General features: G+C 45.1%; 1 protein-coding gene across 3 annotated transcripts in view; it reads left to right on the top strand.

The window, feature by feature from the left end:
- The window catches only part of LOC129743604 (protein yellow-like), a 36,202-nt gene extending 35,080 nt beyond the window's left edge, over positions 1-1,122 (top strand). For all 3 annotated transcript variants that reach the window (XM_055735690.1, XM_055735672.1, XM_055735682.1), the window contains exons 4-5: positions 65-232; positions 303-1,122. In XM_055735690.1, the coding sequence (XP_055591665.1) occupies positions 65-232; positions 303-1,091 (957 nt within the window). In that variant the 3' untranslated portion in view covers positions 1,092-1,122. The remainder of the gene's footprint in view (positions 1-64; positions 233-302) is intronic.
- The last annotated feature ends 13,440 nt before the right edge of the window (positions 1,123-14,562 follow it).

Raw genomic sequence — 14,562 nt, 5'->3', positions numbered from 1 at the left:
TTAGTTTTTTGTTATTATAAGCTAAGTAAATTTCCTGGTGTTTTTTTTTGTATCAAATTATTAGATCGACGAATGTAACCGGCTCTGGATTGTGGACACTGGCAAAATAGGAGATCGGCGGATATGTCTACCGAAGATCGTTGCCTTCGACCTACGGACCGATCAGATTATCCACCAGTATCAGATCCCCGCCAACCAGTTGATGTGTGATGTATCGCTTCTAGTCAGTATAGTAAGTGCAGATTGCAAAAATCAAATGCCACCCGTGATTTTTTCCAATCAAACCATCGTGATATTTTCAGCTTGTCGATGTAAGAGACCCCCCACCAATGGGATCCTGTTCCAATACTATGGCTTATGTGGCGGATGTTCTGGGTTTTGGAATGATTGTCTACGATATGGCTCGTGGAAAGTCATGGCGTGTTACAAACAAGCTGATGAACCCCAATCCAGATTACGGAACGTTCAACATTGCAAACGAGAGCTTTGATCTCATGGATGGTATGATCACCATGGCTCTTAGTCCGAAAAATCCTGTCGACATCAGCACTTCGGATTTCAGCTTCAATTCGGCCTACGCAACAGCCTCAAGGCCAAGGCCACCGATTATAAACGATCGACTCCTGTTCTTCCACGCGTTGGCTTCGATCTCGGAAAATGTCGTACGAACGTCGGTTCTGCACAATGACACCATGTGGGAGGAAGACGTTGGAGCCAGCCCGCAGTCGTTCCGCGTTATAGGGCGAAGGACGTCACAAAGTGCCCCCCAAGCCATGGACAGCAACGGGAACCTTTTCTTCGGATTGCTCAATCAGATGTCGATAGGTTGTTGGGATTCAACCACCAATTACAATCCGCACAACCTGAAGATAGTATCACAGAATCCAGAAACGTTACAATTCGCCAGTGGTGTTAAGGTCATCCGCAACCGGAAGGGTGTGGAAGAGCTGTGGGTGATGACCTGCCGGTTTCAGAAAGTGATGACCGGTACGTTGAACATGAACGAAACGAATTTTCGCATTCAAGCCATCCAAATTCCGGAACTGTTGAATGGGGCACGGACGTGCAGGACACATTGCCCAGGATGTTAAATATAAGGCATAGTGAGGTGAATAAAAGCTACAGTGATCTTAAGTTTGAGTATGTTTTTTTTAAAGAAATAGATTTCCAGTTTAAGTTCTCGTGCTGGTTCGTTCAAGCGAACCCAACTTTTTCTCATAAGATCCACCTCGAGAGAAACAAGCGTAATAAAAATTTATTCCGTCTATAATTCAAAGTGCAAAATACATAAGGGGCCGTTAAAATACCACGTGGAAAACTTAGGGGAGGGCAGGAGGTTTTGGATATTCCCACGCTGGTCCATGGTGAAGTGACAAATTCACATTTTAAATATATGTATATGGGTCATTCCATGTCACATACTCCAGAAGTCCCAGAGAGTCGATTTTTGGCCAGATTTTGTTTTCGAATAATTCCTATTTCCTTTAGTTCCTCCTTTGGTAATTTTTTAGATTCAAAAAACCGAAACTTTAAAACGAACCGGCCTCACTGATAACTGATGTACAAGCTCGAACAAAAAATCTTCAGAAACGTGTGTAAAATTTCCAGTGCTCTCTTTTAAAGAAGCCGTTAAAAAGGTTAAAAAGTGACGAAAAACAGTGCCATCTATTGCTTGATTTGTAACTTTTGAACGGCGCAATAGATGGCACTGTTTCTACACGGAAAAAAATTGCATGGGTTTTTCAAATACAGAGCCATGATAATTTTACTATATCCATCATTTAGTATTTTCGACCATGATTTAGTATTTTCTACCAAAATTCTTGGCGATAATACTACGACATAGTATTTTTACTATGCGAACTTTGACAGCTCATAGTAATTTTCTCGTGTCAAAACTACCATGCGCATGATATTTTGATATTACACAATTCGTGTTCTTGAAATAACATGTTCATGGTAATGTTGAAACACCGTCATTTGTGTTGTCAAAAATACTATGCTCATCAGAAATTCATAGTAATTTTACCTATGTGCAACGTTTGAGTGTTTGTTTCAGCCGGTCACGATTTTTGGAACGCGGAAAAAAAATTTCGCGGTACGAAAATGGGATAATTGCTGTTCCAACCAACTAGGTGACCGGCGCACTGGGTGTGTGAAATAGAATCAGCACTTTTGTCGGGTAGGGCTACGCAGTCTCCCAGGTGAGTAATATTGTTTTTTTTTCGTTACTATTTAATAAACATACTCCGATCCGTTTTTTTAGATATTTCTTTTGATTCATTTTAAGCTGTTCCATCTGATGCATCGAGGATTCCCCGGCCGTGGGGACCTCTCTTCTGACCAGCCACTGAAGATTGACGGGAGAATCGCAGTTTCCAGGAGAATAACCTTGCCCCCTTCCTGGATCGTTGGCCTCAAGATGACTGCCAATACATCCAAATCAATTCCAGCGTAAGTAGAACATTTACCAAACTATTTGCTCATGATTTTATTTTTTGTTTTTTTTTTTCAGGGCATAACGATTAATGAGACCATTTTACTGTGTAAAAATGTAATTTATTTCAAAATAAATTTATTCTAGATCTCAAAAAAATCACAAAGAGTGTTTATTCTATCGTACTTCAATATAGTTATACCATGGTGCATGGTAATTTTGTTGTCAAATCAAGCAACTTGTACTCATTTATATCATAATATATCATAGTTTTATCATGAAACATATCAATTTTACTATGCACAATGAAAAATAAACCCATGATTTCATTGACAATTTTACTATGAACGTAGTCGAAACTACTATGCGCAGCCAAAATAAACACAAAGTAAAACTACTATGCGCATGGTAATATCAAGAAGAAAACATTATTGACTCAAAAATATGGTTGCGTGTTGTTCATTTAAACCACGGATTTAGTAATTTTACTATGTTTTTTTTTGTGTGTAGATAGCTCTTTTGAAAGTAAGAATTTTTCGAAAGGGCGCAATGGTATTTGAACTCATTAATAAATAAATTTGAATACATGAATTGCTCTACATAATTAGATGAACTACGAATCAATTTCAGCTTAGAAAAATAGCATCATTATAATGTTGTCACTAGAGAGACTGACGAAATGACAAATATACAAGCTGTAATTATTAAATTCCAGATACGTATTCTAAATTTCAAATGCTATCATTCGCGCGCAACTGTATATGATCTCAAAAATTTATAAACTAACGTCGTAAACAAATTTTACCTTGATTCTTTTTACTAAAAAGGACTAACTAACAACTTTGAACAAGCCAGACGAATCAGTTATTTTATAAAGTTGAGCTTAAAATTAACAATCCAACGAAGAAATGCAGATTCTAAGCTACTCTGAGCGGGCATTTTCACGCATCATATCTGTTTATATTAAGTGCTTCATGCTAGTTTAAAGCAATTCGGAAAACAGCTTTAAGCGTAAAACTTTGATAACGCAAATCATAAATGTGTAATAAATCTTCAAAATCAATTTGCTCGAAACTCGTTAAATAGATCCGACCTTTTCATAATTGACTAAAAATTTGTTATTTTGTTTTGTTTACATTTAATTTTCTTCTTGACAGTTCTCTCTGGTGTCCTTGGAGACATCTGGTGGCTCAACCAAAAAACATAAATTGATTCAAAACAGTCGTTGGGACTTTACACACTTTTCAAGGCTTACACAGTAAACGAAAATTACCGAGTTCGGTAATTTTTTTACCGAAATCCTAACATGTGGAAATCGTTAAACTGTTCGGTAATTTTTTCATGGCGGAGAAGTGACAGCTGTCAAATATTACAGATCTTTTTCGGTAAAAAATTATCGAAACTCGGCTGATTATATCTAAGATCATCTGTCAAATTATTGACAGTTGTCAACGTGACAGCTCGTTATATTACCGAACAACGGTGTTGTACAACCGAAATGCCTGTAATTATTACCGAAAGGCCGGTAATGTTTAACCGGAAAACTATAAAAGCTCGGTAGCATGTACCGAACAACCGGTAAGATTTACAGAATTCGGTAATTTTCATTTACTGTGTAGCTTGTACATCAGTTCATCAGTGCCGGCCTCATTGCTGAAAACTTTTAGAAGAATTTAGATGCTTCCGGCAACTTTGAGAAATGCTTTTTAATTCCCCTGATGTAACATTTCGGCGGCAGAAATTAAAATAAAAGCTATTTATTTTTCTCCCGGGAATTAACCAATTTGTAGCATTCTTCCCTAAAAAGCTGTTATCCTAGGGGATGATCAACATTTAACTTGGTGCAGTTGAATAAATATTTATCTGATGACAGGAATAACAAGTTTCTGACTGAAAATCAATTGGTCAGTAGCAATTATGTCAAAGCGAATTTTGAACTTGTTTTGAAAATGGGTAACTTAAATTAATAAAAATGCACGGATCACTCAAGGGTAATATGTATAAAATAAGCGTGTAAAGGAGGGAGAGAAGCCTCGGCTCTCCACCGCAGGGGTGCCAGGTGTTTTTTTCAAAAATCAGGACAACGCAAATAAAAAAATCAGGATTTTTCAGGACACCTCTTGATTCATGGAATTTATAAGCAGCTCTTCTTAGGTTGCATAAATAAAGGCGCAATACAGGTGCTGTAAACGCCTTAATTTATACAACAGCAGTATGTAGCTTCTTGGCTGAACTGCATTTCGAAAAACACCATTTAAATATCGTCTGAACCGAAGATTACCATCTGTTAAAATGGGGTTAAATATTATATTACAGATTTATTCGATTTTATCATAGTTTAACAACCAATTCTATAATGTTTGAGAAGTTTTTAAGAAAATCAGGACAAATCAGGACATTTAAGAGACGAATTTTCAAAAATCAGGACAAATCAAGACTTTTTGAGAAATCAGGACGGTCTCTCGAAAATCAGGACAAATCCTGATAAATCAGGACACCTGGCACCTCTGCTCCACCGAGATGTGTATCAGGGGTGCCAGGTGGTTTCGTCAAAAATCAGGACAACGCGAAGTTAAAAATCAGGATTTTTCAGGACACCTCTTGGTTCATGAAAATAATAAGAATTTCTGCTTAGATTGCATAAATAAAAGCGCAATATAGTGCTGTAAATGCCTTGATTTATGCAACAACAGTACGCAGCTTGTTGGCTGGCTGGTAGTTCATATAAAATATCATCTGAACCGAGGATTACCATCTGTTAAATGGGTTTACCTGTTTATTCGATTTTTTCATACTTTAACTACAAACTCGATCATATTTAAGAGGTTATTTGGAAATCAGGACAAATCAGGACATTTTAGGGACAAATTTTCAAAAATCAGGACAACTCGAAACTTTTTGAAAGGACACCTTTTTTTTTTTTTTAGTTGGTAACCACAGGTGGTAAATCCCGGTTTACGGATTGTATTCCAAGGCACGGCGAGCCACCGCGTCCCCCCAGTTTGCTACTCTGGGTCCATGGGTACAATGGGCAGACTCATGATATACTCCGTGTATACCCCCTACTCCCTAAACTCCACCTGGGGCCGCAGACCTGGTTCCCACCTCGAACTGTTTAGTACACTATGCTTCAATAGTGGGAGGTCTATTCGCGCTAATGCGCTCAAAGGCAATACTCATTAACGAGACCACTTTCAGCAAAACCTCTCATCCTTACGACTCGACGCCTGAACTCTCCTCTAACGACTTGAGAACCGACATCTCCTCGCAATGACTCGAGATTCCCACACAAACCTCTCCTCTTCGCGACTTGAGGCCTGATCTCTCCTCTAACGACTTGAGATCCGACCCCTCCTCGCATCGGCTCGAGGTTTACCTCTCCTCTGCACGATTCAAGGCCCGATCTCTCCTCTAACGACTTGAAATCTGACCTCTCCTCGTAATGACTCGAGGTGACCACTTGTACCCCTCCTCTTGTTGGTAAGGGGCCTGATCCCTCCTCTTACGACTCGGGACCCGACCTCCTATCATAAAGACTCGGGGTTGACCACACAAACCTCTCCGCCTGAAGGTTTGAGGCCTGACCTCTCCTCTAACGACTCGAAGCCCGACCTCTTATCTTCAGGGTTCGAAGTTTGCCACCTTGCCCGTCGTGTGCCAGATCGAGAGCAGCTTATCCTGGACTCGCGCCTGTCACGGCACACGCGCGGGACTTAACGCAACGACTCGGATGATTCCCGACGAAGACGTCATCCTACACCGACTCGAATGGCTCGCCCGGCGTCGAGAGCCACTCTACCCGTGGGTATTCCCCGAACGTGGAATAACCCTTTCCCAACGATTTCCACTGCGAAGAAGGTCAAGTCTTATCCCCGCAGCTTCTGTCGTTGAGAACCGCTCTACTCGGATACTCCCCGAAGGTGGAGCATCCTACACGCGAACGCGGCGCACCCACGGCATCCGCTACGCAGAAGGTATTGTCTTATCTTTGTAACTTCAAACCGTGGGGTCGGACGCACTCTACTCGACAGCCCCCCGTCGATGGGGTCAGTCTACTCCGACCGTTGTCCGGTCTTCTTTATCCCCCTTGGTTGGCAACCCTAGGATTTTTGGCCCGCGGATTTTCCTGCCCGTTGTGTGCCAAATCGAGAGCAGCTTATCCTAGACTCGCGCCTGTCACGGCACACATTCGGGACTTGGAACGCTACGACTCGGATGTTTCCCGACGGTGACGACATCCTACACCGACTCGAGAGGCTCGCCCGGCGTCGAGAGCCTCTCTACCCGTGGGTATCCCCCGACAGTGGTTAACCCTCTTCCCTCGAGATCCGCTACGAGGAAGGTAAAGTCTTATCCCCGCAGTTTCCCTCTTAGGAAGCGGAACTACTCGGATACCCCCCGACATTGGGGTATCCTACACACGTTCGCGGCGCACCCCTGACCTCCGCTACGCAGAAGATGTTGCCTTATCTTTGTAGCTTCGATCAAGGGATCGGACGCACACTACTCAGATGCTCCCCGCCGATGGAGTCATCCTACACCGTTCGCGGACTGCCGTTGGTTCCAGCTCCTCTGCAGGGCAGTCATGATCCGGGTGAACCCATCGCTGACCGCGTGCCAAGTGTTGGAATCCGCACACATCCTCTGTACAACGTTATCTGCTGTCGTGTCAGGCCCACAGGCGGCAAATATGGAAGTACGTACCGCCGCAAACCTCGGACAGACAAACACCACATGTTCGGGTGTTTCCTCTACGTCACCACAATCTGGGCAATATGGCGAAGCCACATGTCCAAACCGGTAGTGGTACTTCATGAAGCATCCATGACCAGTCAGGAATTGCGTCATATAGAAGTCCACTTCACCGTGCCTTCTTCCGATCCAGCTCCCGATATGCGGGATCAGACGATGGGTCCACCTTCCTCTCGTTGAGCTGTCCCACAGCTGCTGCCAGTTGGACATCGAGTCCTCATTGGCGAGATCTCGAACGTTGGGCGTGTCTCTGTTGTCGTAGCAATAGACATCCTCCTCTAGCAAAACCGAGATGGGCATAACACCCGCTACTACACAGGCGGCTTCGGACGACATGGTCCGGTATCCGCTGATAACCCGCAGGTTCATCAGTCGCTGAACGCTGCTAAGTCGCTGCAGGTTACAGCTTCCTCCCAGGGCCTGCCTCCAGGCCGCTGCTCCGTACCGCAAGATCGAAGTGGTCACACTTGCAATGATCCGCCTTTTGCTGCTTTGGATAGCCGAGGAGTTCGGCATCATTCGTGTGAGTGCGGCCGTGGCCATTGCCGCTCTCTTGCACACGTGTTCGACATGGCTCGTGAAGCTGAGCCTGTCGTCAATCATCACCCCTAGGTACTTAATTGCGCGTTTAGACACGATGTTGCACGGTCCAACGGCAATGGTACCTGTTTGGGGTGATTTCAGGTTGGTGATAAGCACCATCTCGGTTTTGTGGTGGGCTAGACGCAGGCACTTGGAGTGCATCCAGCGTTCCACTTCCTGGATAGCTACCGTGGCCAGTAGCTCAACCTCCGCTGTTGAGGAGCCCCTCGCCAAGAGGACTACATCATCTGCAAATCCTACGAGTTCGGCTCCCGATGGGAGGCTCGTTCGTAGGAGTTCGTCGTAAGTGATGTTCCACAGAACCGGGCCGAGAATTGACCCCTGTGGAACACCCGCCGAAACCTCTTGTGTTCGCAAACCCTCGCCGGTCATATACTGCAGTTGGCGATTGTGGAAGTAACTTTCCACAAGCCTATACAGATATGCCGGGATCCTCATTTGGATGAGCGACGACGCAATCGCTGTCCAACTGACACTGTTGAAGGCGTTCTTCACATCCAGAGTGACAACCGCGCAAAAGCGGAGCCCTCTCCTCTTGGTCAGCCTGGCTCTGTCCGCTACCTCGATGACCGAGCGGATGGCATCTACGGTGCTGCGACCTCGACGGAAACCAAACTGTTTCCCCGAGAGTCCGCCCTCACTTTCCGTGTATCTCTGAAGTCGGTTCTGAATCACCTTCTCCAGGACCTTACCCGCTGTATCCAGTAGACAGATCGGCCGATATGCCGATGGGTCTCCTGGACGCTTACCCGGATTTGGCAGAAGAACAAGTTTCTGCCGTTTCCACGTGTCAGGAAACACCCGTTCCGTCACGTATCGTTGCTACGATGTTCGGAACATATCGGGGAATTCCCTGATCGCGGCCTTCACCGCGACGTTCGGAATGCCGTCCGGTCCGGGGGCCTTCCTCGGTTGGAGAGACTTGGCGATCTCGCGAAGTTCTTCCACCGTTATCCTCTCTTCGGCGCTGGTGTCCCAGTCATACGGGACTGTTGGCCAGCGGGTAACATCGTGCTGTGGGAACAGCTCATTGATGATGACTCTCAGTTTATCGGGGCACGTTTCAGGTGGTGCACCCCCACTTTTAGTTCTGCCCATGACTATCCGATAGGCATCACCCCATGGACAGTCGTTGGCGTCACGGCATAACTGTTTGAAACGTGCCCTCTTGCTTGCGTTGATGGCCCTGCGGAGGGCCGATCTCGCGCTTGTGAAGAGTGGCCTACGCTCCGTTCGCTCTTCTTGGGTCCTTGCGTTCTGCATCCTGCGCCTTGCCCTATGGCAGTCGGCACGCAGACCCGCAATTTCCTCCGTCCACCAGTAGACGGGTGGCCTAGTGCTTTTATGCTTGGCCCTTCTCGGCATCGCAGCATCGCAAGCGCGAGCTAGAACCCTCGTCAGTTCTTCCGCGGACAGGTTGTCCAGGTTCCCCTCCCAGTGCAACGCTTCGACAAAGACGTTCTGGTCGAACTGCGTTGTCTTCCAGAGGCGTTCTCCTGTACGAGACTCGCGTCTACCTGTCCGCGTACTTGAGCCTAGCCGATAGCGAATTGCGAAGTGATCGCTATTCGTGTAGGCCCCGCTCACCATCCAATCGCTTACCAACCCCGGGCTACCGAAGGTGACATCTATGGTTGACTCACTCCCGTTCCAACTTTGGTAGGTACTGGTATTCCCTACGTTGGCCAGATCCACATTAAGCCTCGCCAGGGCTTCTAAAAGAGTTTGACCTCTGGGGTTTGTGAGGCGGCTACCCCATTCAACGGCCCACGCGTTAAAGTCGCCAGCAATAACGATGGGGCTTTTCCCCATTAGCACATCCACCATCTTGTCAACCATAGTGCCAAACCTCTCCAAGGACCACCTTGGGGGAGCATAGCAGCTACAGAAGTAGATCCCGTTAACTTTGGCCACCACCATGCCTTCGTTTTCCGTCGCCACAACTTCTTGTATGGGGAAACTACCTGTAACCCATATCGCGGCCAGTTTGGCATCATCAGTCGCCCAATTAATGCCATTCGCAGCTCTGCGATATGGGTCTGCCACTAGCGCGATGTCCAACTTTTCCTCAACTGTCATCTGCCGCAACAGCTGGTGTGCTGTGTAGCAGTGGTTGAGGTTAAGTTGGACGACCTCTATGCTCTTGGCGCCCGGGGTGGTACCGCCTGCGCCTTTGTGTAGGCGGGGCACCTAGGGTTGCCAACAGCGTGGTCTCCAGCGCAGACAGGGCATTTAGCAGGCTTTTTGCAGTTAGCCGACTTGTGGCCGGTTTCGCTGCAGCGCCAGCATATGCCACTTCTGTCTGGCCCAGTGCAGTCGAACGACTTGTGACCGTTCAACAGGCACTTGAAGCACCGGTCCGGTTGCTGGGGGATGGATATCTGACAGATAGACCATCCCACCTTTAGCCGCCCACACCTAAGTGCGGCGTTTGCTGCTGCAACCGGAAGTTTGACCAGCCCAATCTGCATACCAGATTTGGGAGGGCCATTCCGCAGACGAACCGTCATCTGGTCGGAGCAGATTTTGCACTGCTCGACCAGTGCCACCCGCAGTTCGTCTTCCGTTGTGACTTCATCCAGGTTTTTAACCCGGATGGTCACCTCCTTACAGAGGGCACGCACCTCAGCCTTGTCGCCAAGAGCTTCGGCTGCCCTAGCCGTAAGGGTCCCGCTGGAGTTTCCAGCACCACGCTTCAGTTCGAGGATCATCTCGCCGGTGCGTGTCCGACGGATCCTCCGAACTTTCTCGCCCAAATCGGCGAGATCTTCGTTCGTACGCATCTGTCGCAAGACATCTGCGTACGTGCCCTCAGGTGCTTTGACGACAATCGCCTCGCCCCTCTCCCTGACGCGACGTTTGCGTCGTTGGGGTTGGGGTTTGGCTTTTCCCGTCTCCGTACCTTTGGGCCTTCCCCTTTTGCGCGATACCGTCCGCCATCCGGTATTTGCGCTCGTCGGCTCATCTGCCTTTTCGGCAGGGCCTTCCGCCCGCTTGGAAGCGCTGGCCGCAGGATCCTGCCGGACAGACGGATCCTCCGCTCTTTTCTTAGGGTCCCCGAGTCTGGGTTCCCCGGGAGACCCTCTCTTACGCTTGCTGTTGCCAGCAAACGCAAGGCTGCCCTCTGTTTGGGCAAAGGCATTGACCTTCTTTGGGCGGATGGTGTCCGCCCTCAGAGGGGTCTCTGCCGGCCCTCGCTCTTTTGGTCTGGCGGCCTCGGGCTCCGCAAGCCGTTCCACCACAGCTTTGTTGGCTGCGATGAAGAGCTGCATCACCCTGGCTAGCTTCTCGCGTATTTCCTTGTGGATGTTGGACTTCCCCTTCACACATTCCACAAGGTCAGCGATGCCAGCCATGGCCGTGACCAACTCTACTGGAGCTCCCGGATCTTGGAGTTCCGGGGAGCTCAGTAGGTCTTCCAGCGCTTCTTGTACTTGTTCGTACGGGTCCGCTCGCTCATCGCACGGTGTTTCCACCGGCGTTGCCGTCGGGTCCACCGGTTTGGCAGATTGCCTAACCGGTGAACGCCTAAGGCTACTCCCGCCGAACGGATTCGGGCTTTCGCCTTTATCCGTTCCGTCCTTTTTCGTTTCTTTTTGATTTTTTGGCATATTTGATCCCACGAGTAATCAGGTAACAAACGGTCCACTGCGCCAGTGACCTGCTTAGCGCAGCAAGGACTGGGATACTGTGGGGTGTGTCCCGGTGCCCCACAGGCAACCGTTAGAGACTGGCGTGACTTAACGACCCGCCAGCCTTCCAGGTACATCGGCACGGTTAGCTTCACACCTTCACCAATGGAGTCGGTTTCCGATAGAAATTCCATTGTCGTAATCCAAATTCGTTAGCGAGGGTCTTCATAAGGGGGGGGGGGGGGGGGGGGTGTAGTTCTCTCGGCTGTACATCTGCATAAAGCAGACACGTTTCCACTCTGCACCACGGGGAGGTGGAACTACGTCGCAGAGCAATTTTTAAAGGACACCTGGCACCTCTGATGTGTATACAGGTCAGAGGTGCCAGGTCGTTTTGTAGAAAATCAGGACACAGTGAAGCAAAAATCAGGATTTTTCAGGACACCACCAAACTGGTGAAAACAAAATGCAGTTCTGCTTAGATTGCATAACTAAAGGCGAAATATAGGTGCTGAAGACGCCTCGAATTATGCAACTGAAGCGAGAATAACCCTGGCTGGCCGGCAGTTAATATCAAAAATCCTCATTTAAATGTCATTTACATCAAAGAATCTCATTGGTTTAACTGGTTAAACTATTTTATTTATGATTTGTTTGATGTTCTTATCATTTAACAATAAATTTAGTTATGATTTGGATATTTTTTTAAAATCAGGACAAATCAGGACATTTTTAGGGCCATTTTTCAAAAAATCAGGACAATTCAAGCGATTTTGAAAAATCAGGAGGGGCCGTTCAGATACCACGTGGACAGAAAAATGAGATTTTTGACACCCCCCTCCCCCTCCGTGGACAAGCGTGGACATTTGGCAAACCTCTACCCCCCTCGCCGGATGTCCATCGTGGACAGATTTGATTTTTTTTAAAACTCATTTGACGATTAGAAAACACTACTTTTTGACTATTTGTTATTGGAATGGCTGATTTAAAAAAAAAATACAAAATAATTTTTAAATTTCTTAATTATCATATTACTTGCTTTCAAGTGGTTTTTAATTTTTCAAACTTAAACTGGAAAGCTTTGTAATTTTAAGATTCAAACAGTAAGTATGTCCACGTGGACATAACCCGAACCCCTACCCCCCTCCCCGTGGACAAGCGTGGACATTTCCATATACCCCCCCTCCCCCTAAGTTGTCCACGTGGTATGTGAACGGCCCCGGACGGGTCTCGAAAATCAGGACAAATCCTGATAAATCAGGACACCTGACCCCCTGATACAGGTTGCTCTCCACCTGGCTGGAGAGAGAAAGTGAGTTTGCAAAAGGTATACGTTGGGTTACGTTCGGTTCAGTGACGATGTGAATGGAAGTTGCGTCTCGAAATATTTGTTTATGTGAAAATTTCACCATTTTTTCCACTAGCCAGGAGAAAAAAAGGGTTAAAGTCTTTGTTTTAAATTTTTTGTGGATGGCGCTTGTGCAAATTGGTAATATTCAGTCAACAAGTCTGCACTGTTACTGTCCAATTCTGAACAATAAACAGAAGGAACCAAGGTGGTAATCGTCGAGTTCAAGATTGTGAACATCCGGTTTAAACAATTTTCAAACCGTTGGACAAAACAAGGTAATTAACTATGGCTTTTTTCCAACAACAAAAAAACAATGAATACGAGATGCATTCCCATGGGCTCATCTGTTGGCTTCTGCGTGTAAAAAATTGAAATGAGGAAAATCAAAATCATGAAAAATCAATTTAAAATAAGAGATTAACAAACCGTAGAATTTGCAGAAGAATTTATATTCCTGCAATTGTCATTGTGATTTTTTTTTACGAAAACCTTGAAATTACAAAAAGAATCTTACCTAAATGAAGTAAAATATTTTTTTCAAACTGTTGCTATTAATTGTGATTTAAATTTCATCAGTTAAACAATAGTTATCATTCAATTTAAAAATAACCAATATTACTTTTTTATGTTTTTTTTTGAAAAAAAAAAAAAGAAATCACAATGAGTTTACAATCAAACAAATAAGTGATTTAAAATATCTGAAAATAATGGATTTACAAATTTGAAAACATTCCTATTTCATTCCCAAATTTAAGGGATTTCACGGTAGCCATTGAAAAATTTTACTCAAGTGGGGAACATTTGAACTAAAATTTCAATAAGCGCTCATTTTACAACGAACGTGAAAATTAACAACTTAAAATCACGCCATCTATAACTCAAGGATGGACACTAAAGAACATGGAAAATAAAAAGAGGGTAAAACTTACCGGAAACCGAGGGTAAATTTTTTTACACCTTTTTGAAGAAAATTTTACCTTTTTTTCATTCTCCTAGCAAAAAGGTGCATTTTACCTTTTTTTTCATTCACCTAACCAAAAGATAAATTTTACCTTTTAAAGATTCACTGACCAAAAAGGGACATTCTACCGGTTTCTCATTCATTGACTTAAAGTTAAAAGGTAAATATTAGCTGCTCTGGCTTGTCACCTAATAATAAATTAGGACACAAATTTATTCAAGATTTTGTTCTAATTTAAGACTGCTTGTTGTTTTGGGGATGTATATTTTTAATAAAGTTCTTCTTTTCGACGATTCGGTCCGGTCCTTTTTCCTTGAATATTCCGTTTTGTCGGCGATGAATTCACTTTTTTTGCCTACTTGAACTACAGATGGCGTGCCTTTCAATGTGTTCAATTTTACGTCGGTCCTTAGGGGTAATTTTTTTACACCCTTTCGAGATAAATTTTACCTTTTTTTCATTCACCTAGCAAAAAGGTACATTTTACCTTTTTTTCATTCACCTAGCCAAAAGATAAATTTTAAAATTCTCTAACCAAAAAGGCACATTCTTCCGGTGTCTCATTCATTGACTTAAAAGGCTAATGCTAACTGCTCTGGCATGTCACCTAATAATAAATTAGGACACAACTTTATTCAAGATTTGATTTTAAGATTGCTTGTTACTTTGGGGATCTCTGTTTTAAATAAAGTTCTTCTTTTCGACGATTCGGTCCGGTCCTTTTTCCTTGAATGTTCCGTTTTGTCGGATGAATTCACTTTTTTTGTGTACTTGAACTACAGATGGCGTGCCTTTCAATGTGTTCAATTTTACGTCGGTCCTTCTT

Source organism: Uranotaenia lowii, chromosome 1 (genome assembly GCF_029784155.1).
Source record: "Uranotaenia lowii strain MFRU-FL chromosome 1, ASM2978415v1, whole genome shotgun sequence".
In the NCBI taxonomy this organism is placed as follows: domain Eukaryota; kingdom Metazoa; phylum Arthropoda; class Insecta; order Diptera; family Culicidae; genus Uranotaenia; species Uranotaenia lowii.
This window is presented reverse-complemented; position numbering and strand designations above follow the sequence as displayed.